The sequence below is a fragment of the Leptonotus elevatus genome, chromosome 20, assembly GCF_054856555.1.
Source record: "Leptonotus elevatus isolate MCC_2025b chromosome 20, RoL_Lele_1.0, whole genome shotgun sequence".
In the NCBI taxonomy this organism is placed as follows: Eukaryota; Metazoa; Chordata; class Actinopteri; order Syngnathiformes; family Syngnathidae; genus Leptonotus; species Leptonotus elevatus.
In genome coordinates, this window is record NC_141258.1 from 5,414,435 (window position 1) to 5,439,513 (window position 25,079).

General features: G+C 43.3%; 2 protein-coding genes across 12 annotated transcripts in view; one reads left to right on the plus strand and one right to left on the minus strand.

Moving 5' to 3' along the window:
- Positions 1-19,094, minus strand: part of fbxl15 (F-box and leucine-rich repeat protein 15) — a 96,718-nt gene extending 77,624 nt beyond the window's left edge. For 2 of the 11 annotated variants that reach the window (XR_015091640.1, XR_015091639.1), the window contains exons 1-5: positions 19,031-19,094; positions 18,550-18,703; positions 17,682-18,184; positions 17,267-17,444; positions 8,722-8,820 (exon numbers count right to left, since the gene is read on the minus strand). Coding sequence is in view for 3 of the 11 variants with exons in the window: in XM_086064180.1 (XP_085920306.1) it covers positions 9,869-9,958; positions 17,267-17,444; positions 17,682-18,184; positions 18,550-18,703; positions 19,031-19,089 (984 nt within the window). In the remaining 8 variants the exon portion in view is untranslated. The other 9 variants (XR_015091641.1, XR_015091647.1, XR_015091646.1 and 6 more) reach the window with 9 other exon arrangements.
- A 2,111-nt stretch (positions 19,095-21,205) lies between these two features.
- Positions 21,206-24,606, plus strand: tbx6 (T-box transcription factor 6). Its single transcript, XM_086065175.1, has 8 exons — positions 21,206-21,275; positions 21,726-21,945; positions 22,025-22,292; positions 22,737-22,880; positions 22,964-23,034; positions 23,120-23,178; positions 23,283-23,580; positions 23,670-24,606. The coding sequence occupies exons 1-8, from the start codon at positions 21,206-21,208 to the stop codon at positions 24,604-24,606; spliced, it is 2,067 nt and encodes a 688-aa protein (XP_085921301.1).
- Positions 24,607-25,079: the final 473 nt, after the last annotated feature.

Below are 25,079 nucleotides of genomic sequence, written 5' to 3' on the forward strand. Positions count from 1 at the left end.
GACCACTCTTGTCTTGACACAGCGATGGAAACTGAACATGTCGCTTGAAGAGGGAGGGATGGTTCTTGAATGGAAGCGTTTCAGTGTTTTGCTCCAAGTAAGCTTCAGCCCCGCCCTACTTTCTTTGGTGTCCAACCAATGAGCTCCTTGTCTGCCCGGATGTCTTTTGCACGTGTCAATTTTTAGTCAGTTCTGACGTTATTAGTCATTTAGTGCAATTTGTGATTCATTGCGATGGTGAATTTTTAATGATCAAAGAGCTACACATTATGGGACGTGCTTATTAAACGACTCCTTCCGATGCTGTTTTTACAACGTAAACGACGATTGCGCACGACGTCGGTCGGCGTGCTTGTGCCCAAAACGAAGGCGTGATTAACACTTTTGCCGCGACTGCATTTACACAACCCAACGCGCACACAATTGGAGAAAGATTACAGTCGTGCTTAAATATTCCCGATAAGTTCAATTACACCCCCTGCAGAATTTATTTAGTCGAGCAAGCTAATGTTAATCAGCATTGTATTGGGGTTAATCTCGCCGGTTATTACCAATTTGCTCGGCGCAACGGATGCGACCGTGACGAAAGAAAAAGGCGTAAAAAAAGGGGTAGCAATCATTTCCCCAATCATGAGCGCGATGGCTTATAGACACTAAATGTTTGAGAGCAAACCATTTTCTCTCCAGCTGGCCTCTTTATAGATCATGAAAATATACTACTTAAATCAAAGGGAGACACACAACGGCAGCCCTGCTGTTCAATAATGACTTTTGTATTGGAGATCATCTACCGAGGCCATCAATCATGTCGAGCATCTACCACTCTGGCGGGAAAAGCTAACAGAAAACACCGACATATAAACTACCGCCTCCTCCGTATTTTTCCCTAATACATACAAACTGCGGTGTCATACGAGCCTGATATTTTACACTAAAGGGAGTCAATGCGGCAAATTGTTCCAAATTCACTGCCAGGCATTTTCGCAGTTGAAAACTCCCTGGTTGAGCTCGAAAACGTACAATTGACCCCGTCCACCTCGCCGGGAATGGTGCAACATTATAACCTGAGGCAACGTGTTGTCATCCAAATGAGATAAGTTGATTTTCCGCCACCCGGCATTTGTCCCATCAGTCGGGAGGGCCATAAAGCTGGAAAGGAGCGTCGGCGGGGGGGCCGAGATCGACACATGTGGTCGGGAAGCCTTGGCCGCCGCCCAAATGTCTGCCCCTGCCTTCTGTGCAGGCGCAGGCAACGGAAAGCGGGAGGTTGACAATATTGAGGTACAAATTCCCTCTAATCGGAGCGTGATGGTCTACAGGCTCCGGAGGGAAGGCGAGCTGCTGCTGCGCGGTGCCAACACACGGCAAGATGGATGCAATGTCAGCAGGTGGGACGGTGGCGGGGGGGGCGAGGTTTTACGGGGGTTGCGGCTGATGTTTCGAGGGATTGGGGCCCTTTGGTGGACTGCTCATGTGTGCCCTCAGCAGGCCGGCGATCTGCCCCGGAGAAAGGAGCTCGGCGGATAAGGGCTGGCACGCACATGGCGGTGCAACTTTCACAACTTTAAAGGCTCTTATTGGACGGAGATTAATTGCCAAGTATGCCAACTTTTCAGATTGACTTTAAAACTTTGCGTCACAGAGTGTTAGTGGTGTACATTTAACCTCTAAACCTGTGATTTCCCGTTTCCAACCCTGATGATTTAACCCATTAAGCCCGGGAGTGCAGTACCGCGTTTCTACCATTCGAGCCGGGAGCGCTCTAGCGCTCTTCTACCTTTAAAGCCGGGAGAGCGGATACGTCATTTTGTTTTGTTTTGACCAATTCTTGGTCTCTTAGCCGATGAAATGCTATATACAGGAGAGGGTGACGTGGGCCTCGTAGCATGTCTCGGAATTTTATTCGAGCATTTGCGGGAGTGATGAAATAAATGACGCGATTGATGATGGCGCGGCAGGACTTCGAAAGTCACATGTTGAAAGAAATGTTTATAAACAATGGACAACTAATTAACCAATCGATCCCCCGAGGTTATTACAACTGTGCTCCGGTAGGTAAATATACCCGCAGATGCGACACAGTTGTTTGTTAATTTTTAAAAAAAAAAAAGCCGGTTTATAGCCTAAAAGTAAGCTTAGGTGTAAGCTCTGTAATGGTTTTAAAATTATGTTTCTATCTTCTTCAGGAGCTGAGATATCAATTATTTAGTAGGCATTGACAATATTGTTAAATTTCCAGGAAAACCTTTTCGGCATAGGTTTTACAGGCATGTTGTGCCAGGCCCTTTAATGGGTTGAAACAGATGGGCCAAACTTTGAACCACATCGTTGTTACGGTTGCCTTCACGGGCTGGTTATACGGTAAAACCGCGTGTATAATGCTAGGTGTGTAATGGTACGCTAGCAAGCTAGCTAGAAACTGACTTGTACAACATTTACATTTCAAGTGTAAAATCAGTTCAATTACTTATGGTGCATTCGCTGTTAAACATTTTCTTTTAATGTGAAAAATAGACGATTTGACTGAAAGCTTACAGTTGATCTTTCCCCGTTGAAAGTAGTGAACAGAAGGTGTGATGAAAAGATTATTTTTTTTTTTTTAAATCAAGATGTTCATGAGAGCAATTACTTTCACTTAATGCCCATTTTTCGCGGGGGATTACGGTCATGAGCGTAAAAGACCCTCAGCCTCATCCGCCCGAGAGATGTACTCTGATGCGGCGGCCTTGCGGCTAAACCAATTTAAACATTCATCACATACTTGCTGTCTTGCGATGATCCTTTCATTACGCCGCCCCAAATTTGAGCGTAAGCCGGGAATCACAGGTTACGAGGTGATGCTTGGAGAACTCTAACTCAAAGCCGTCGATTTAAAGTTTTAAGAAAGTTTTTTTTTTTTTTTAGGGGTGTGGAAAGTTGTAACAAAAGTGCAAATGTTAGCTACGAGCAGTAAGCACACAAAAACGAGTGGATTTTTTTTTCTTCTCTGGCTGGAAATATCACAACAATGCAGGCTATTTAAGTGAAAAGGTAACCGATTAAAAATGAAGAACACGCAAGTGACTCCAATCCGACAGATTCCAAAAATAGTTGTCATTGTTAGCACACTGTTTTGTTACCGAGAAACATTATATGCTCATCTTTTTTTCTTTTCTTTTTTTTTTTACCGTGGTAAGGCACACAACTTCCTTCGCGCTGGAGCCCATTCTAGGAAATGTTCCAGCTCCAAATCCGAGCTAAGCGTCTGAGTACACCCGGGGCCATTTTCCGTGCACTTTGAAACGGGGCAGAACAACACCAAAGTTGACGTGTTAACACGGAAAAGAAGCAAGCACAGAGGACTTGTATGGTCTCAAATGAGCAGTCGGGGGGGCATTTGCAAGCACTGGGGGTGGATGAACAAGCACCCCCCCAAGAGGAAGATGAAGAGGAGGAGGAGGGGCTGCAATATCCATAGCAACAGTCAAGTCCCCAGCTGTCATGTTTGGGCTGAGATAGGTGGCGCGAGCCCAGGGACCACTTAACCTCGACTGCACTTCAACTCAGGAAGTGAAGATGCCGCACCCGCGCCTCACTTAAAATGCAAACTTTACAACCCCATCCTCCACGGAGGAGAGGGGGGGGGGGGGGCACTTTTTTGGAATTAACACGAGGAGCTATGCAAAGAGGTCTCTCCTCAGAAATAATTAACCATCAATGCTGTGGCATGTCATTGAAAAAAAATAAAAAAAATAAAGTAGCGATGATAACATCAAGCTAAGCATATAAACGAAATGAATCCCCAGTTTATCACCGCGTGTCCTTGAGAATGTTTGCTTGTTGACATTTATTGTTGCCAGACTCTATTTTACAACATTAATTAATCCAAGATTTAAATCCATATTAAATCCATGATGCAGTCGGGAAAGGGGAAAGCCCCCCCCCCCCCCCCCTCAAGATGGAATGTCAAAATAAAAGTCTACTTCGTAAATATTTCCATAAAATAGTGAAATAAAGAGCTTCAAACTGACACCACACATTTTTATAACTCTTTTTTTTACCCGATTACAATTTACTTGACGCTGCAGAATTGAAAGGAAAAGTTCATTTTCAAAACTTGTAACACAGCTCACTAATTGGTGTGTTGGATCTGCACTCGCGTCATTGGAGTAGATAAGAATAAGTTTAAAGGATTCAGGGGTTCTTCAAGACTTCCTAAACTCACAGGACACACATACGCTATTTTTAAAACCTTATTGTTAACCATTTCAACCCAGATCAGAGCCACATTTGTCCCCAATTTGAGTATGACTAATTTCAGATCAGATTTGATGTTTTACTGGATTTTGACTGATTTTGCAAAGCCCACAGAACACTGTCTTCTATCGCTATAAAAACATGAAACCTACCAAAAGAAAGATTCAAGTCTCTTCTTTCATCAGGAAAAAAAGTATATTTTTCCGATTTGCAGTAATTAGCATTAGAATATAGCTAAGTGTCATCATTATTTACAAATCTATTTAGAATTTTGAGTAATTGAGGGTTTTTTCCACATGGTCCTGGTTCATTTCCTATACTCTGCTGCCACCTGTGTGCTCTAGCATAAATTTAAAAAAAATATATATATATATATATTTTTTTTTTTTGTTTGTTTGTTTTTTTAACGTATAAATACGTCTTTGGGAAACTTTAAACATTTAAAATAGAACATATAAATATGTTTTTGGGAGCATGTGTGCCCATGGCTCGGTTAAGAAGTAATTCAAATTTAGCGGTTCATTCCTTTACAATGGTTTTAATACAGTAACTTTTGCACTGGATCTGATTATTTTGTACCAATTGTTGTGGCTGGTGAAGCTTGACATATTAAGTCTCTAACTGGTCTTGAATCCAAATTCTAATGCCCAAATCCTGGTTTCCTGTTACAGCAAATTCTGCCTTGGTGGTAATGGTTTCCTCCGTGGAACCCATATTGCTCTCCACAGGCCAGCCAAAATGGTGGCTGTTGTTTTGCAAGGGAAACCGCAGCATTGTCCCCGCACGGCGGTCCCCTTCTGGGCGTGAATGGCCGTCTAATCAAGCTCCCACTTTCACTGCAGCTGCTTTACAGCGAGCGGCGGCTCTGACCTCTGAGGGGCCCCGCCTTCCAAACCCCCCTCCCTCCCCTCCTTCTGGTCCTTTGGGACCCTTCAACAAGCTTTAGAGGCCAAATGAGGTGTAAGTCTATTAAAAGGGAGTTTGTGTGTAGATCACAGTCCCTTTGGGGGCGGCAGCTTTTTTGCCTTGTCATTCAGGTGCGGCTAATTTCCGTCTGCTCGGCGAAGCCCCGCCCACCCTCAAACCGGGGCCGCTGCTAGAATTTCAAATGACGAGCGTCTCTCTGCGGAGGAGGAGGCCGGTGATTTATTATTGCAACGCCACGGTGACACAAAGAGATGTGGTTTTAATGGCGTGGATTCTTATTCCATTCCATGTGGCACCGATTCATTTACGAGACTCATAACTAGAGTGCAAGTATCCTCGCATGTAAATGACTTGGGCGGGCACTGTAAAGCGTCCCTTTAACATGAAGTTCTGAACTACAGTGGTACCTTGTCATATCAGTGAAATTCATTCTGTGAAAAAGCATGTAATTGATGCATTGAGATGAAAGTGCACCATCAACTCGCATTGGTTTCCTTGCTGTGGGAGGACAATAACAAATGGTGGCGGAAATGTGTATTTAAGCTGTGTTGACCACTAGATGGCAGACATCGCTTACCAGCGCCTCCAACCCCAGCAGCAAAGAAGAAAGAGAGGATCCTGGTAAGGTCAAGAAATTGTCTGCTAAATTAGGAAGCAAGATTATATGATTTATATATGAAATGTGAAATTTTCAAGATAAACCCATCTGCTTAGTTTGCTTAGAGACGCCTTTTTCACCCAAAATGCCAAAAATTGAAATGCCTTTTTTAACCCAAAAATGCCACTACAAGAACAGTCGACAGTTCGTTTGAAATACATGAGGAATTACTAAATTAGTGTCTTCCAAAAATATGGATACATTCACTACTAGATAGTGTTACAAACCTGTATGGTGGCTTTTAAGGGTATTACAACTAATATAGTCAATTAAAATTTTTTTTAGGGTGGAATCAATTACTCGCAACTGATCACTATTCGCGTCAGGACTTGGTCCCTTGTAGGGATAGACCGATTATCGGCCGGGCCGGTTATCGGTGTCGATTTTCAGCATTTTGACGGCGGATAAAAGATCTATTTTAAACTAAACTAAATTTTCAGTTTTCTGTCCCTGGGAACGCTCTGCACCTTTTGTGATTGATTGTTTGAAACTATAACAAAGATGAGTAAAAAAAAATTAACATTTCAGATATTTCAAAATTTTGGAAAACTTTATTTACTGGAGAAATTAATACAGAGCTATTTATTTAAGTTTTCAAAGATATGCTGATGACCCTGGGAATTCCCTGAACTTTTTGTTAGAATTTTAAAACAAATATGTGTATTTTATAATTAAAGAATAAAAAAAAATAACATTTTGCAAATCTGAAAAGTTGTTCAATAAATTCAAGTTAAGAACTGGAATTTGTATTTTTTTTTCTCATAAAAATGAATATTGGCTCCAAATATCGGTCATTGGCCTCCTTTGCTATTAATTATCGGTATCGTATCGGCTTTGAAAAAAAGATAGTCTATCTCTTGTCCCTTGTCACTGTATGTCTACACAGCTAGCAGCCACTTGGGGGCATTAATTGTCTTGATATCTAGGGACCGCTACGATATGCTGCGATGTATGCACCCCTTCCTTTTGGGCTGAGGAGCATCTTTTCCCGATCAAGCGCTGACAGAGTTTGTCAGAAGGGGGAACAGGGTCAGCGGTGCAGCATTAACCTCAGGGAGGCCATCTCTGTGCAGTGCATTAGTCACACTGGGGATGGGGGACCAGTGGGGGGTTGTAGTGGGGATGGGGGGGGGGGGGGCTTCGTAATAGATTATTGACTGGCGGGCAGCGGCCTGCACCGCACCATGTGGTCCTAAACCTGCATTGACCTCTTCATCGCCAGTGCAGGAAAAAGCCCACCTGCAGAAAAGTGACAGTATAATATTCGCATAGCGACTAATGACAAACACAAGATGTTTTTTTGGTGGTGGGGGGGGGGGGGGGGCGTGTGCATGTGCGTGTGTTATCAGTACCAAAAAAAGCATATTCACGAATGGCTATAAAATGGCAGTCGTGGGCTCATCAAACGGAAAGTGCTAAGGGGGAAAAAAAGAAAAAAAAAAAACACAATTGCTTCCACCAACTTAGACTAGCTAATTAAAAAGGCAGGCAATTTCTCTCCAACAGTCACACTCAGGATCTTTAATTGAAATCAAAATGAATGGCGCTCGGAAGGAAAACGGGGAGCAGGCTGGTGGAGGAGCGATGTGGAGGTGTCGCCATTTTACTGGTCTCACTGGAAAATGATGTATTATCATAATTAGATTTGTTTAGTTTTTTTGAAGGCACAAAAAGTGGGTAGGTATGTTACAGTATGACACAAAAAAAATCACATTTTTGTTTTGTATAAACTGGAATACATTTAAAATGAAACAAAATGTTCATGTAAAAAAAAAATTAATAAATTGCAACATCGATAATTTAGTATTTCGCTATCCAGAGGCTGAGCTGCACTGTTTTTGTTTACGAATCACTGAAAGTGTGACTCCCTACTTTCACTGACGCAAACTGCATCCTACAATCCTTCCAGAACTCTTGCAGCTCTTCTCTGAAGATCAAAACCTACGAAATAAACGGCCTACTTTCTTCCATCCTCCTGTATGACAATGTGTCCCAATACTTTTGCCCATTTAGTATATTTTCCACTCATAAAATGCCAGTTCCACGTGTGACTTCCCTTTGGCTCAGTAATTCATCTCCGAGCACTAATTTACCCCCCATCGTCAGCCCAGTACGGGCACGATGCTGAATTCCAAATGAGCCAATTGCGAAAAAAGTATGGTAGCTATTTTGGGACTTGTTTGTTTGCCTTCCGTCAACGATTAACCCTTTAGGCGAGGAATGTCCGTATGTCGTCTTTTCGAGAGTGTTGCGGGGAACGTCCTTGAGCGGGAAAGTCACGCTGTTTTGAGGTCAGGTTGTTTTCTCCGTGGCTCCATATTAAGCATTAGCGTCATTAATTGATATAATAATTTTGTCTGCTTTAAAAACAGAGAACATGACCTACAGAATCTGACTTAAGTTTTAATAATTTTTATTTTTATTCATAACGAACAGACTTGTGACCTTTCCGGGAATTTACTTTCTCCAGGTGGCTAAAATGCTTGCCCCAAAATGTTTATAATCGCTTATCGTAATTTAAACCACAAACTATGATCTAAGAATACTTAAATGTCATTTCAAATACATTTTACAATATTACGCTAACAGATTTTCAAAAATGCAGCAGCAAAAACAAACACTGATCAAACTGATCAAAATCAAAATGACTACTTTCCTATTCGGCCGGCTGCAAACAGCACAATGCAGATTGAAGCGGAGAGTCACAAAATAAAAATACATTCAACGACTCCCTACCACATCCTCACCCTACAAATTCACTGCAACGGGAAAATTGCGACCTCTGTTGTTCTTGTCCAAACAACACATTTTGACGCGCCACATACACTGTGTACTGTTTGAACCACAAACAACACAGCTCAATTATAATACAACAAAGAAGAATCAGTGAAAGTGTTGACCTTTTAAAGGCTGTTCCATCCAACGACAACACTCGTGCATTTCACCAGCAGTGTGCCCCGCCTCGGACTCAACATAGACTGGGATAGGCTCCAGCTCACCTAATGAATTGAAAATTAATAGAAGGATGAACAATACTTCATTTATTGGGTGGATTTATTGCTCGAACTTTGTTTGAGAACAGTGATTTCTGCCATGCTATTACAACAAAACAAATTATACGTGCAAATGATATACTACGCTCTAAACACATTTGGGTAAAAAATAACCCAAATATGGGCCAAAAATGGACCAACCCTCTACTTGGGTCAATTTGACCCATCTTTGAGTCAGGAAGTGGGTCTTTTAGTGTAAAACAACTCATAAATATTGGTCAGTTCCTTTACTATAAAACAACCCAGAAAATTGGGTCAAATGGACCCATAAAGTGGATCGCTCCATTTTTGATCCATAATCGGGTTACTTTTCACCCAACTATTTTTAGAGTATACATTAAATGAATATAGTGTATTAGTACAAGAAAAATGAACTTTGTGTTGAAGCTGCCATTCGAAAACTGATCTTAAATGACGCGTTCTTCAAGACACTATGAACCTGTCAAGATGCGTGCACACCCCAAAAGGGTCTGGGAATACGAGGCTATCAGAGGGCCATCCATGACATTGACTGGTGGAGGTCTTCACTGTTTAAGCGGGGGAGGGGGGGGGGGGGGCTGCCTGCTGAGGTTTCCCTCCTCCGCCAGCAGGCCTATAAGAGTGGTAAGTGGCAGTGATGAGACACTGTCCCTTGTGCCTCCTTCGGCTGCCATTCCTTTTAAATTGAAACTGAGTCCTGCAAATAAATGCCACATTCGGAGCCGGAGGAAGGTTGGTGGTGGTGGTGGTGGTGGTGGTGGGGGTTTGACGCCTGAAAGTTGCATTTCATATAAGCACCCGCCGGGGAATTGGCTTTGATTCGCTCTGTTTTTTGTTGTTTATATGACGAAGGAACAGGGCTGCGCGGGGGTCAGCGGCTGTTCATTTATCTTTTTATGTTGCGTCGTAAGGCGAGCCGCTGCAGTCAAAAAGCGGCAAATTCCGCAACATACAGCAAGTCCTCTGCATCCTCTGAGTATCAACACGCATTAGTTTTACTCCCTGCTCATTAGCTTTAAATGCCGTCTCTCTTTAAGATTAATTGAAGCCGGGATAAGAGAAGATGGCTCCCAAGTGCGTCCCGCTGTTTGTTATTCCCGCCGCCCTGGAAAAAAAGCGGTAACAGTAAATTCTCCGAGTTGTTGTTAAACTGGCGGCATTACCATATGTGTGCCATTTCCATAGAGTGACATCCACCCCAACAACCCCCTCCTGGATCAAATGGGGACTATTGATCCTGCAGCACTCCATTTCAAGTTAATTGTGCTTGAAATGAGGTGCACATACTCAAGCATACCTGCGCCTGCAAGGTTTTATTTATTTATATTTGTCAGGGAACCCCTTGTGACAGATAAACGGAAAATATTCAATTCACAAAAAAACAAAAAACTGGAGTCATTTAATCTCGATTGGATCCAACTTTAAGTTGGCTCACACACCAGATGACTGGATTTTTTTCAGAAGTCTTTGCCAAACTTTTTAAGGGTATAAATATTGCCGCCTCAGGAAAACGGCAAGCCATAAAAGGAGCGTCAACATTCAGCGCTCATTTGAAGAATAAATTATAGTTAAATTCGAGGAAAAAGACTCACAATAAAACTAACACTAGATATTAGACTGCTCCCCCCCATAAAAAAATATTTTTTACAATTAGTTACATATAAATTTTAATAACATTTAAACTCATTTTAAAAGATTAGCGCAAAAAATAAATGACCTACAGACAATTTGACTTAAAAACAAAATGTACCAAGTCTCTTTAATCTTCCACTTAACCCAGGCTAAACTTAGCTCCGCCCTGGAATGTGAAGATTGGCACTCAGAGTGGAGATGTATCACTTTAACATAATTCCCTGTAGAAGATGTTTAACCCCAAACATAGTTCAAATAAAGTTTTATCGAAGAAACGATGCCCCAAATGACGTAAAATCAATAAGCTACTGGTACCCACAGCCCTAAGCATGCAAAACTGGCTCGACTCAAAGTTCCTTTTAATTCTTGCGTATGCAGCGAAGGTTTGTGCCTGTCTGCATGTTGAGGGGCCGCATGGCTTAAAAAGTTTGGCAAGGCTGCGCGCCAATGAATGCCTGCTCCGCCTCCTGTCCGTGGGGCAACATTTCAAAGGAAGAAAACGCTTGCAAGGCACCATATGAGAGCGAAAGCCCCTCCCTATGTTTGTTTCAGAGGCGATTCTTTTATAATAGTATATATAAATAAGTGGAAACACTGTAATGGATCGCATTAAACTGGCGGGCACGCACACACACACACACACACACGGAGGCAGGATTTAATTTGCATGCCAGATTAGCTTGCTCTCGGGTCGGGCCGGCGCCCGAGGGCGGCCTGTTCATTAATAGGATCTAGTCTCTTTAAATGCATTAAGTCAATTGAGCCCATACATAATCTGATTTCAGCAACGCTGTGTAAATGTTGAACTCTGCTCCCTTAAGTGCACCGCTGGTGTTATTTGTTGCGGTGGAGGAGCTTGTCTAAGCTCCCAATAAATAAATACAATCAGATAAAATGGGGAGGGATGTGTCTTTGTTTTTAACATTTATAAAAACTGAGCATTAGCATCATTGTAAAGGTACCATTTTGCCCCAAAGTTACCTTAACCTCCCTGACGTTGCCCTTTTTTGCGAGTAGTCGATGAGGGTAGCGGCTAGCATTAGCTGTCAAACCCCACTGCTGGCTATGTTACAGAAAACCAGGAAATTCAGATTTTTTTTTTTACTTCTACTGGGAAAAGTGCCAAAGTGGAATGCTGCTCAAAATCAATTCTCACCTACAAAAAAAAATCTATAAAAGTCACCCACCAAATGCAACTGATGATAAGTAGCTAGCTTAGAGCTACCGCTAGCAATTAACCATTACAAGTCTACCTCACTGCCTAGACTGAAAGTCTGAAAATCATGACTTCTGATTTAGAAGAAAATTGAAGAAACGTGTTGGAACGGCAGATCTTTGTTCCTTGACATCAGATATTCATAAATCGAAGGACAAAGGCACAAAAAAATACACATAAGATATTTACGTGCATTAAATGCACTTGTATACACTAACTTACCATTAAACACAAACTGTTAGTGTTTTGTGCAATCAAATTAGCTTTCCGTAAACAAAGCAAATCGTGCTCAATTGTGACCATCCTCCATTTTTGTTTATTTGACTGATACACCTTGAGAGTAGAAGTCATCAGTAAGATATTTGACTTCGGAGCAGTCGCAAATGCATACTTCTTGTTTCCAACAACAGAGATAGAAAGTGTGATTATTAAATGCGTTGCCCACTGAATTTTGGTTTTAGCATGCACTTTCCATTAAAATCTGCAAAGTGTTTACGGACAAGCTGATTTTTAGGGTTTTAAAATTAGTTTGTGAAGAAATTCCGCTTCCTAGTAGTTGGTTCAGATTACCTAAATCTGTGATGGGGAAAATGGCTGGTCAGAGATGAGAAGTGGAGACGCTGCTGGTTGGTACCCAAAAGACGAGGCCCGACAGGGTCCGGGTCATGCCTGAGCAACCTGGCCAAGTCCTGCATTTGCACACTGTGCACACCTCAGCATCTGGGCCAATGGGAGCTCACACAAATGCCCACAAAACATACACGGCGAAGATCCGAGGGAAGCGAGACAGATGATTATGCAAATATCTAAACAAAGGAAGTTGACTTCAGGCTTCAAAAGTGTCCTATAGTGACTGATTGTCACTTCTGCTGTGAGGTCTTTCCAAAACACACAACTGAAATAAAATCCAATCCTTAATGGAGGATTTGGACACTTATATAATCCCCCAATTATATTTTGTTCTCTCGTGAAAGCTCAGTGCCCTCCCTTCTGTTTATATGACTCACAAATATCTAACACTGAACCGTGTTGCACCAGTGCGGCCTCATGACTGCAGAAGAGGTTCTTTTACTTTCTGCCCGACTGGGTACGGCATAATGGGGGGGGGGGGGGGGCTTGAGAGGCGGCGGGCTTAAAGCAGCGAGAGCACGCCGTCTTGACAAAGCCCTGGTGGCCTGATGGGGAGTCCGTGGTGCATCCGAGGAGGCTGCCACAAGAAACTAATTTTCAAGAGCACTCGGCATGCTCTTAAAGCTGTCTAATGGAAGTGTACACGCAGGCTAGACATAAAAAGCACCACAAAGCTTCCGCCAAACTGCAGTAGAGCGCAATTTGGTAAGGATTTTTATTTTTCAATTTAGTTTCCCGTAATGTAAAGTTGCAACAGGAACTTCAATAAATGATCAGTAGCACTTCTTGTCGGGATTCTGTACCCTGGTACCAGAAGGGAAGAACTACAGGTACACAGTAAATTATGTAGAGTAAAATTGACTCTATTTAGAGTGGGATCAAATAGACTCCGTTTTAGAGTAATATTTACACTTGGAAGAGAGTAAAATAAAGAATTGGAAAAAAATCTAAGTCACTCAAGGGTTGAGGAACAAATTCACGACCTTTAGCTTGGGAGACTCCCTGATCCATGCACTCTAGTCTGGTGGTTGATTGACCAAGAATAGCCAACAAATACCGATAAGAGTCCATCTGTAACCAATGTTTTAAACACTGCGACAGAGACTGTTTTCAATACAAATTTGATACAAATTCAATCAGAATCAGGTAGCTTGTGAACAATGACGGATGTATTCCACTCATATTTCATTTTAAAGCTGACAGGCTATTCGCTTTGGACCACCCTGGCACCGAATTTCCAATTTCCTCAACTTGTATTTCCCCCACTGCTGACCTGTGGGAGGTCCTGCCAAAACAGCCACTCTTAAAATGCCATGGAGTGCCTTCTGATCAGATTTCAAGAAATGGCCGAAACAGAGCAATTTAAGCTGTGGGTATGAGAGAAAAGAGGGTGCGGGACTAAGGCACATGCATGGGGATCACTCAACAAACTTGCCCTGGCCTGGCCCCAGGACCACCTAACCTGCAGCGAGGAGGGGTATTACCCTTTAGATGGCAGTGCTTCCTCCATACTCCCCCCCCCCCCCTCCCCCCGTCCCATCTGAGACCTTACAGTGGGCAAACATAATGCGGGGCTTCATGCAGCCCGTGCTTATCGGGCCTCCGAAACTATGCGAAACATGCCAAGGAACAAAAGACCGTCTCTCGGCCCTGGGAGCCGGCCCAGAGGATCTCTTTCAGCAGCCACAGATTGTCCTGTGTTTTCTTAATTGACAAACCCTGGGCACATTGGCAGGGAGCTCAAGGTCTTTTAAGGTGGACCACCTTTCAGCACGGAAAACCATCCGTAATGTAGTTTGTTTCATGGAGGTCTTTTAGTTGGGTCATGACGGAGTTCTGGTCATTCCAAAATACATTCCTAAGCCAAATGCATGGGAAAAGAAATCCTCACCATCCCTTTTGACACCAATAAGGCTAGTTTTTACAAGTCAAGGGTCCAAAGCCTACCATTGAGCATTACAACCCCGGTTATACCCGTAAGAGGTATGATCATATCACACTATCGGTCCAGTCATCTTTATTTATATAGCGCTTAGCCAGCCTTAGCTGTCACAAAGCAGTAGTGAGTAAAACCTAAACATATTCTCATACTGTTGAACAGGTTTCACCAATTCCGGTCCTCGAGGTCTGGAGTCCTGCAGGTTTTATATGTTTCTGCCTACCAACACACCTGATACTAAAGATCAGGATCATTATCAGGCATGCCAATGAGCTGATTATATGAATCAGGTGTGCTCGTTTGGCGAAATCTAAAACCTGCAGGACACTGAAAGTTTGAGGAAAGCCCGTCCTTGGCTGGCTAGATGCGGTACTGCGTTCTTGCGTTCCAGAGTCAAGTTTGTAGGATGGAACTGATCACCATGTCCTCAAGGCTTCCAACAAAGATTGCTGAATAATTTCACGAGATACTTTTGATTGTGGGCAATCCAAATAGATCTTCTTCGCCGTTTGGGTTCAAAGTGAACTGTCTCCCAAGAGGTCCAACCGCCTTCTATGCCACTGTACGACCTAAGATGGCTGAGAATCGACATAGACTATCCAAAAAGATTGACTGCACAGCAAACAGGCACACAAAACTGAGGCGTCCATATCTCAAGTCCCCATGATCCACTCAGTCTTATCTGTTGTCCAATGTTGGTGAACGGCTTTCAGCGGCTCAAAGCTGTGGCTGGCGGTTGATCCCCTGTGGATATTAGCGGGCTGTTGAGGAAAGGCCATCGCAGACAGGCTCGTTCCATGAGCAGGATATTGCACTTCCACTTGGAATCCCCTCTGATCCAGAGATAGCAAAACCGCTCCTATTCAGGACGCTTTTCCAGAAGGATCTTTAGCCCCCACAGCTATTCCACATAGGAAACTTTCTTTAAGAGAGCGTGATGGGAGGGGTCGCAACCTCCCACCCGCGCGCAAAGGCTTCTCGGTTAATGAAGTAACAACAAATTGGGCTGAGAACTAATTTGGACTGGCGTCTCCTGGACCCTCTTGGCCTGTGGAGATGTGTTTCATTTTGTCTTATCAGCGACTCCGTCATGTGGATTTACGCACGGACGCCTCCGTCTCCCCCTATCACCACGTTAATGGAAACTTCGTTAATGTCATTAAAGCTCAGGTGGACGGCCACTCTGTTGTCTTTTGTGGCTCGACGTTTCTTGGAGGTGAAGTACAAAATGACAGATGGCATATTGCCTTTGGATTTTGTTGACTATCAATAAATTGCAAAAGTAAGGAGGAACTATGTTTAATTGCAAGCATCATTTGTCATGAGTAAGATCCTCTATTAAGTGAATGACGGAAGCATCATAACTGTGTCATTATAGCTCAATGCTGACCTCTGCTGGCAGCAGGGCACCAGTTCAACTATTGACTCTGTATTTAGTTGGATTTTGTACAAATTACAAAAGCAAAGGCAGTTGAACTTTTAAAATTTATTTTGGGCATTTTAGACGTGAAATAACCTTTTGTAGCAAAATAGGGCTGTTTCGGTGCTGCTATGAACATAATCTTAATTTTTGTATAACTTCATATGGGACGATGAATCATGTCGTTCAGTTGGAGGGCAAATTATCGTTGTAGTGAATATTCTACCCATGCAACCGCTTTGTATATCACTTATCCTCATCACAAAGGTTGCGAGCGAGCTGGAGCCTAAATGTAAATAGTTTGAGACACAATTGGGGAATTCAGACATTATAATGTGTATTACTAAAATTGTATTTAGAGCTATAGCTGTATACAGAATATATTTTTTTTAAAAATTGTTTAGGTATGAAAAAAGATCAGCTACTATGCTGAATAATAATTTAGGAAACAAAATGGCAGCTTTTTGATACAAAAATACAAACGCGGGCTCCCCAACTCGAATCACTCAAAAAGAAATCATTGCATGCTAGATAACACACTGATGTTTCTTCCCACCCCCCAGCCCCCATCCCTGCCAGATCAATGCTAATTACGTTGCTGTATGATGAATATAAACTGGGATGTTTTCAATCCAACAACTCCTTTCTTGCAAGCGATTGAAGGAGGCGCAGAAAAAAACTCATAAATCTCAAAGGTAATTATCTGCATTTTGTTTATTATGAGTGAATGTGTATCAAAAGGCTATGTACAATATTGGAATCTGTACGTTTTTTGCAACACAAAAAGCTCATCGAATGGGTTCATCCCATTAGACTAAACATTGCCTCCTATTTGTTTAAGTGCAGCAGGGTTGTTTTAATGCACCATTTTTATGTTGGCACAAAGTCAGAGTGCAAACGGAACAGAATGCAGGGTCATATATCCACAATAAATTATTTTAAATAAAAGATCACTGAAATTAACTAGTAGTAGATCATTTTGTGTCAAATCAAATACAAGATAAAATCACTCTTATTAATGTCATGACTGTAAACCAACATAAGTTAACACACATGGCTGAGTGATATATGTATAAATATCATGATGCCATTCTTCCATCTTGCGCTTGTCTTCATTTAGCTATAGCCAATCACAGTAAACATTGAGCGAGAGGTGGGGCACACCCAGGACTGGTTGATAGTCATTCGCAGGGCACATATAGTGAATCAAACGTTTTCAATTAACCCCAAAAGCAGTGTTTCAAAATGTGGGAGGAAGCCGGACTGCCAAGATTCAAACCCACAACCTGTCGATTGTGGGACAGATGCTCTCATCACCATGCTTCCCTTGTAGTACAATTTCAGCTAGTCTAATATGTATAGATTGTTTAAAGATAAAAGATTTCTGTACACATAAAACACATTTGTTGTCAAGTATGGTCATTTTAGAGCATCTTAAGTCACAAGTCATTTGCGGAAAAGGCAGAAAAGAGTGGGCTCTTTTCAGTCCCTTAAAATGTGCAAAAATGTTGGCAAAAGGCCAAACAAAATCAAGCTTCTTTTTTTTTTTTTCAACCAGTTTAAAAATGGCTTATACCTGGATATTGACATAAGGACCACAGTGCACGGCGAGGGAAAGCCGCTCCATCCCGGGTGGTGGATCAACGTCCACGAGCACGTTGCGCTTGCGTAGAGGCTCCAGGCTGGACTCGCTCACATGGTGGCAGTGTTTCACCTTCAAGGACCGCAGCTTGGGGCAGTATTCGGCAACTGTCCTGCGAAAAGCAATACATTTTCAGAATGCGGAGGAACTCAATCGTTTTAACCTCCCCATTACGTAAAATTATTTTAACAACATAAGGTAAGACTCCAAACTTTTATTAATCTCAAGACACTGTTTATGTCCAATGGAATGAGCTGCTGTTTTGGTCAGCAACAGACTTCAAATGGCATGTCAAGTAACTTCTTAATGATGTGTGTGTGTGTTGTTTAAAAAAAAAAAAATGCAATACCTGATGGCCTGGTCCCTAACCCTCAGGCAGCAACTCAGATCCAGCTGCTCAAGGCCCCTGCAGTTCTTGGCCACCTCCTCCACTGACTCGCTTGTAATATTTTCATTGACAGCCAAAGACAGAAAGGTTAACCGTACACACTTCTTGGCCAAGTAGCAGATGGCGTTGTCCTTCAGCCGGCAGCAGCCGCTCAGGTCGAGCGAGCGCAGCGCCCTGCAATGGTCGGCCAGGCTGCGCAGCGACGGGCAGTCCACAAAGTCGCAACGAGCCACTGCGAGGTGTCGCAGGTGTATGCAGGTCAAAGACAAGGCCACCAGGGAGTGGCGCGTAAGGCCCATGCAGCCGCTCAGGTCCACTGTCAGCAGACGCTGGTTCCGGCCGAGCAACGGCAGCAGCTCATCGTCCGTCAGCCAGGAGGAGCAGCTCTCAAGTGATAGCTTGCGGAGAACAATGTTGTCCTTCACCAGAGAGTGAAAAGCCTCCTTTGGAATACATAGTCCAACCTGTGCATGATTTAAAAGAATATCCATTGAGCAATATAGTAGAGCCATGCAGGGCTCGACCTGTTACCGGTAATCGGATGATAATAGTCCTCTTAAAAAGGGCTGTCTTATTTAATTTATTTATTTTTTAAACACATGGCCACATAAGACAAAGATAATGACAGTCAAACATTCCCTGCATGTTATAAAATTATATTTATTTTGTTTACGTTTTAACGGCTGCAAATGGAATACATAAGTTTAGTATTGCTACAAAACAAACAGACAAACAAACGTGGCCCTTGAGCACCAGTATGTCCACACCTGCGAGAGCTAGACAGTCACACAGACACAGAGAAAAAATTATATCATGAATAAACACTTACGAGCTCAAAACTCGGGCATTTGTTCAAGAAGAGTCGGATGAGCATGCGGAATTGCTTGCTCACTCTTTGCAGGGCGACCAGCTGTCTCAAAGGTAAATGCGATAAAATACGAGCGATCAGTACGTCCTCCCATGGTAACGTCAAGAGGCGACACCTGCTGTAGAAATAGCCGTAAGTACAGTACTGAAATGTACTGCTGAACTTTGAACTCCATGTAATGAAACACGACACAAAAACTACATCAAAGATGGAAAATAGTATTGAATAGCGGGATTGTAGTTATACAACTGATGGTACAAAATAGATATAGTTACTTTTCACTTACATTTGTACTTTCTTTTTACTTAGAGGATTTGCGTTAGTACTTCTCCGTTTACATTTTGTTTACACAGGAGTTTGCTTATCACGTACAGTGTGAGCACAAAATATTAAGAGACCCAACTCAAAATGGTTCAAAAAGTACAAACAAATCACGTCTTACGTTGTGTTTTGTGCCCCGTCCTCCATGTTTCCTCCATATTCTTCTTTGATAATTAACATCCTGATTATTGTTGTATTACCGCCACCTGTAGTTCGGCGTCCGCAACTACATCATTACAGTGCCAGCTAGTGGGCCTAATACAATAAAATAAAAAATATTCATCTGCTTTTGGTATCGGCCTGTTTGAGTGAAATAAACATTATTGTTTTATTCTTTATCATTATTATTATCAACTAATGACATACGTATTTGCAGAAAACGAAAAGTGGTAAAACTTTTGAATCATGGGACTCATTTCTTCATGTATGATTCCACTCATTCAGAGCAGTGTGTTTTAGTGTAATGACCTTTAGACCTCATTAATCAAACAAAATATGTACTTCAAACTACTTAGCACTTACATGTCAAGGAGCAGGATAGTGCTAATGCTTAATGCACTGTAACCCCCCCCCCCCCACACACACACACACACACACACACACACACTCAACAACAACACCACTCTCACCCCTCTTTTCTCCCTATGCAAGCTTCATTAAGACAACAACACAAGTTGCACCCTCATTATTGGCTGTTACATGGACCCACCTGTTAGTTTGTAAAAGCATTAAGAGAAGACACTTACACCTCAACTTCCCCTCAAGCTAGTCTTTAAACATACACAAATGGACAAAGAAAACAACAACTAGAACAACATTTACTCTCCTGGCTGCTAACCTGACTCCAGTTGTCACTGGTGCACATAGCAACAACAGTTTGTTGGATTTATCTCGCAACTGTAATGTTTTTTGTTTTGTTTTTGCTAAAAGCTTAAAACAATGACAGCCTTGTGCTGATTGGTGACTGGCTCCAATTAAATATGAGTTTATGATTGGCTCTCAGTATGATACAATGATATACCACTGTGCACTATGGTTGTTGGATCAAAACCCCCAAAGTGAGCATTACTATCTTATTAAAAGCAAAGTTTTAGATGGCTCTCGATGCAATATGCACCAGTCAAACTAGAATGTGATTAGAATGAAACTTTTTCTCCCATTTTAAACACTCGGACGTCAACAATCAACTTCTCAATGGTGATGTTTGTGTTCGTGTGGCCAAATTGCAACCACCTGCCCAACTGGCTTCCTCTCCTACTAACATCCAAAGACTCCCCACGGACGACTAAACAGACACACTGCTGAGAGGAAGAAACGTGTCATCAGGCCATCAGTGAGCTGCAGGGGATCTGCTTGTAAACAAAGTTTTTTTTCTTCTTCATCATCTGTCCTGTCTCTTCAAAACTGGACGACAACACATTAGAAGTATTATTGTATTTCACAAAGGTAGTTCGGACTATGTTTCGAAACTGTCACTCATACTGTATACAGTACCTGAAATGTGATGATGAGGATGCATTAGTTTATAAAATGCTGTTGTGGCGGGTTAAAAAATAAATAAATAAATAAATAAAACAAAATACCACAAACACAAGTGTGGATTTGATCTGCTTCACATGTGTACTTTTTTTCATACATAATTTGGCAAATAAGTCATTCAATATATTTTTCATTGTCTATGTTTTTACACTATGTTTTTTTTACCCTCCTGTTATGTTTTGGGTCAAATTGACCCGTTTGGAAAATCAAGAATAAACAAACCAAAAATGGTTTACACCTGGTCTGCTGGCCTCTGTTTTTAATTTTTAACTGCATTGCATTGCGTTATGTCATATTTTTAGGTGATTAAATGTTAGCGTTACACATTGACCCATGAAAATGGTGAATAGGGATTATTATGCGTAATATGATTTAAAATGTTATTTTTGTAAGATCATGAACAGTAGGTGACTTTTAGAATACACTAACATGTGATATTTATTGATCTCAAAGGACAGGAGACCTTCATAATTACAGGGGTCAATTGGTGAGATGGATAAATGGATAGATAGATTAGGTGGAATGCAGGGTGTCAAGGAGTTTGGTGTGAAAATCTGGCCATTTGGCCTCCACGTGTTAATAGCCACACACCTATATAACAGAGCACAATCAGGCTGAAGGCATTTGTTGAAAGCCAGACCATCAGACAAACTGGAGCAGAAGCAAAAAGGACATTATAATAAACGGGGAAAAAAGCCGTGGGGAGAGGTACGACTACTACAACTTTTCCCCCAGCTGAAGAGCACAGAGGCGCATTATGCTCGGCGTGGACGTGTACCCCGGTTTGGCTCTGGGACCTCAGAGGATTGGAGACCGCTTCTACAGAGGTGAGAGGGTCTGCGCATCCAAACCCGACATGACTCCGTTTTATGTAGAGAGTACTTATAAAACAACTGTAGCAGAACTAAAGTGCCGCACATATAGAAACTAAAAAAAAAAAGAAGACAATTGAACATTTGGGAGCTGCAATAGAAAAAGCCGCATCGTCGCAAAGCTTTTACTTAGACTTCAGCATCTCTAGAGCAGCTGGTCAGCTGTAGGTACCGGGACAGGAGCGTTGGGACGGAGCTACCCAGTGAGGTAAGGTGGGGCGTGCCCATTTAAAGATTTGAACACAAATAGCATCATCTTAAAATCAACTTCTAAATTGTAGCCAATGGAGGGAGACCAGAACAGGAGTTATGTGTTCCCTCTTTCGTGTTCCAGTTTAGAGGCGAGCAGCACAATTTTTTTAACAATTGATGCTCATTCCCAACATTTCTCCGCAATTCCCAAAGATCGGGAGCCCGCCACCCACATGCCGCTGTTCCCTTCCCCAAACGACGGGGTGGCCAAAGCCCTGCCCCCTGCGAGGCTTTTGGCGCCCCCAGCCGTCCTCCACTGTGAGCCGACGGCCCAAGCACAAAAAGACGACGTGAAGTTGCACCTGGAGAACTCGTCCCTGTGGAAGCAGTTCAGCTCAGTGGGAACGGAGATGATCATCACCAAAAAGGGCAGGTGAGTGACATGAATTACATCTCGACCTAACACCCATCTTCCCTTAACCCCTCCCCCATCCCTTCACCTCTCTTCCTAGACGGATGTTTCCCGGTATGAAGTTGAAGCTGTCGGGCCTAAACCCGTCCCTACGCTACATCCTCCTCCTGGACATCATTCCTATGGACAACTCCCGCTATCGCTTCCAAGGAGGCGGATGGCAAGCGGTGGGCGGAGCCGAAGCCAGGCTACCGGACCGCGTGTTCATCCACCCGGATTCCCCCGCCACTGGTGCTCACTGGCAGAGCCGCGCCATTTCCTTTCACTATGCCAAGCTCACCAACAACACACTGGATTCACAGGGACATGTAGGTAGCGCACAACTTTCTAGGAAGCGAGAATGTTTCGAGCAGTCGGTAGGTAGATTGGTAGAGATAGGTGAAGAAGACCTGTAGGTAGGTAGATTACTTGAGATTTGGTAGATACTGACGGAACTGGTAGGTAGATCAATTGGTGGAATGGTGGATTGGTAGGGGTGGAAAGCTCTGGACGTTACCCTTCTCCAACACAGCTGATTCATGATCAGCTCATCAGCCAGCTCTGCATTAGCCTGATAACGGTCCCTGGTAATTGGAATCAGCTGCAGTTGGAGTAGGGAAACCTCTAAAAACCTGTTTGCCACCCTTGCCGTAGACTGATAGACGGGTAAAAATACAATGTTCAGGAAGTTTTGCTCTCACACAATGGAGAGTTATTGGTATGAAACATGATCGAGATGGTTTTAAAATTCCGACCTTTCTTCTTATTTCCAGATCATCCTTCACTCACTTCATCGCTACCAGCCGAGAGTGCACGTGATCGAGGCCAGGGACATGCTGAGTTGGGGCGGAGGGCAGCACTCTTTTGTCTTCCCTGAGACCCAGTTTATCACAGTCACTGCCTACCAGAACAGCAAAGTACTTTTGTACTTTTTTTTGCAGGGAACCCTATTGGTTCCTCAAAATAAACTATTATTTATCATTATATCTTTTGTTTGCAGATCACAGAACTGAAGATCAACTCCAACCCCTTTGCTAAAGGATTCCGGGAGGAAGGCATGAATAGCAAAAAGTAATTCACGATAAAAGGCAGTGCTTCATGTCAGAGCACATACACTGTTTCAAACTCTTTATATGTTTTTCTTTTTCCTCGACAGACAACGAGATGCAAGACAGAAGCGGAAACTAGCGGATATGACAGAAACCGGGGCTCTAGGTCAGTGGGTAACCTAGACCAGGGTCTAGACTGAGAACCATTTTTAACTACATAGGATATTTCTCCTATTGCCATATGTCAAGCATGCCCCGTGTCCTCCACAGAGAACTGCGATCCATGTGACTCCACTCAACACCTTCCCACTGTCCCCGCCGCCGGCCCCAGTATTACCGGAGCAGACTTGCAGGCCCTCGCTTTGGCCTCTCTGCCCCCTCTGTCAGCTGACCCGGCATGTGGGTTTACACCAGACGACACCCCCTTCCAGGACAGTCTCGGACCAGAGCAGCCTCTGGACCTTGACGAGGCCTTTATGGCCTCCCAGATCCCAGACATAAGTCTCACCATGAGTGCTGGGATGCAGGAAACGGCAGGAAGTGAGGTCACAAATACTATAATTGAAAGGTAAAAAGTTGTAAAATTATATCAGGGCTTCTGATAAGGTTTAGCGGTTAGCATCAACATGTAATCTGTTACGTGTGTTCTCCCCACAGTTCCGACTCCCTGAGTGAGGCAGCGTTCGCCGCCACCTTCCCCGCAACTCAGAGCAGCTCCCCCTCCTTCGTTCCTCTCCCTCAGCCCACCACCTTCCCTTCAAACCCATCCGACCCTCCCATGAACTACCCGACCATCCTCTCCTCCTCCCCCACCCTCTCCACCACCCCCTCCACTACCTCACCTTCTTTGCAACAAACAGCCTTCACCTTCCCCACTCCACCACCATCCTCCTCCTCCTCTTCTTCTTCTTCACCCTCTTATCACACGATACCGTCATCCAACCCGGAAACCGACACCTCTTTCCCTCCGTGTCAGTCCCAAGACCAAATGTCCCTGCTCATGCAACAAGACGACAGTCTTTCCAGGGGCCACAACGCAACCGCTAAACAAACTCCGGAAGCCTTCATTTATCAGAATATCTTCGCTTCTAACCCTGAGCTCCAGGCCGCATTGGGTGCCCCTTCAGCACCCATGACTTTTCCACCACCCATGCAAAATCTGTCCTTCCCAAGCCAGGCCCTTCACCTCTCCAATCTGACTCCGCAAAGTCAAGCCCCCGGCCTTTCCGCCACCTTCCCCCACCCATCTTTCCAACCCTCCTCTTGCTTCCACTCCACTCCTCACACTCAAAACTTGAACAACGTGGCCCCCTCATACTCCTCAGTGGAGCTGGGCGCCGCCCCCCAGTTCCCCACTGCCGGCTCCTACCGCTCGGACATGATGCTGCACCCCACCCTGCTCCCCCAGCTGGAGCCGCCCCTCCCTATCCCACCTGCCACCCCGAGCATCTACCCGGCCTTTTCCTCCTACCCACTCCGGCTACGCCAGGACCCTCACCCATCTCTCACCATCCCACTCAGGCCCCTATACAGACACCAGCACACCCACGCCCAAGGGTCCTTTCTGGATATGAGCACCAGGGCCGTGTTCTAAAACAAAAGGGATGTTTTGATGCTGAATTGTTTTCGGTTTCATAGCGCTTCTAGGGAGAAATGAATCATGTGCAGCATTGAGGTAGTTAATTGTGATCTTTCAGCATGTGTTCTCAGAGAAACTCAAAGAGAAAACAATGATTTGTAAATAGTGCTTTGGTTGAAATAGCCATTGCAGAATATGGAATTAAAACTTTGTTATTCATATCTTTTCCAAGATGTATATGTATTTTATATGATTGCACTGTAAAAATATGTTTAGCCAGAAAGATAGCTGGGTAGCTACAGACGACAGATAGCTATGGTAGATAGCTAACTAGATAGCTAAAGTAGCTAGCTAGGTATCTAAAGTAGCTCGCTAGATAGCCGCTAGATAGCTAGAGACAGACTAGCTAAGATAGATAGATAGATAGATAGATAGATAGATAGATAGATAGATAGATAGATAGATAGATAGATAGATAGATAGATAGA

Excerpts from the sequence above, each read along its gene's own strand:
- tbx6 (XM_086065175.1), top strand. The coding sequence starts at position 21,206 with ATGCTCGGCGTGGACGTGTACCCCGGTTTGGCTCTGGGACCTCAGAGG. Across the intron at positions 22,293-22,736 it reads CACTGGATTCACAGGGACAT|ATCATCCTTCACTCACTTCA; the intron begins GTAGGTAGCGCA and ends TCTTATTTCCAG. Across the intron at positions 22,881-22,963 it reads CTGCCTACCAGAACAGCAAA|ATCACAGAACTGAAGATCAA; the intron begins GTACTTTTGTAC and ends TTTTGTTTGCAG.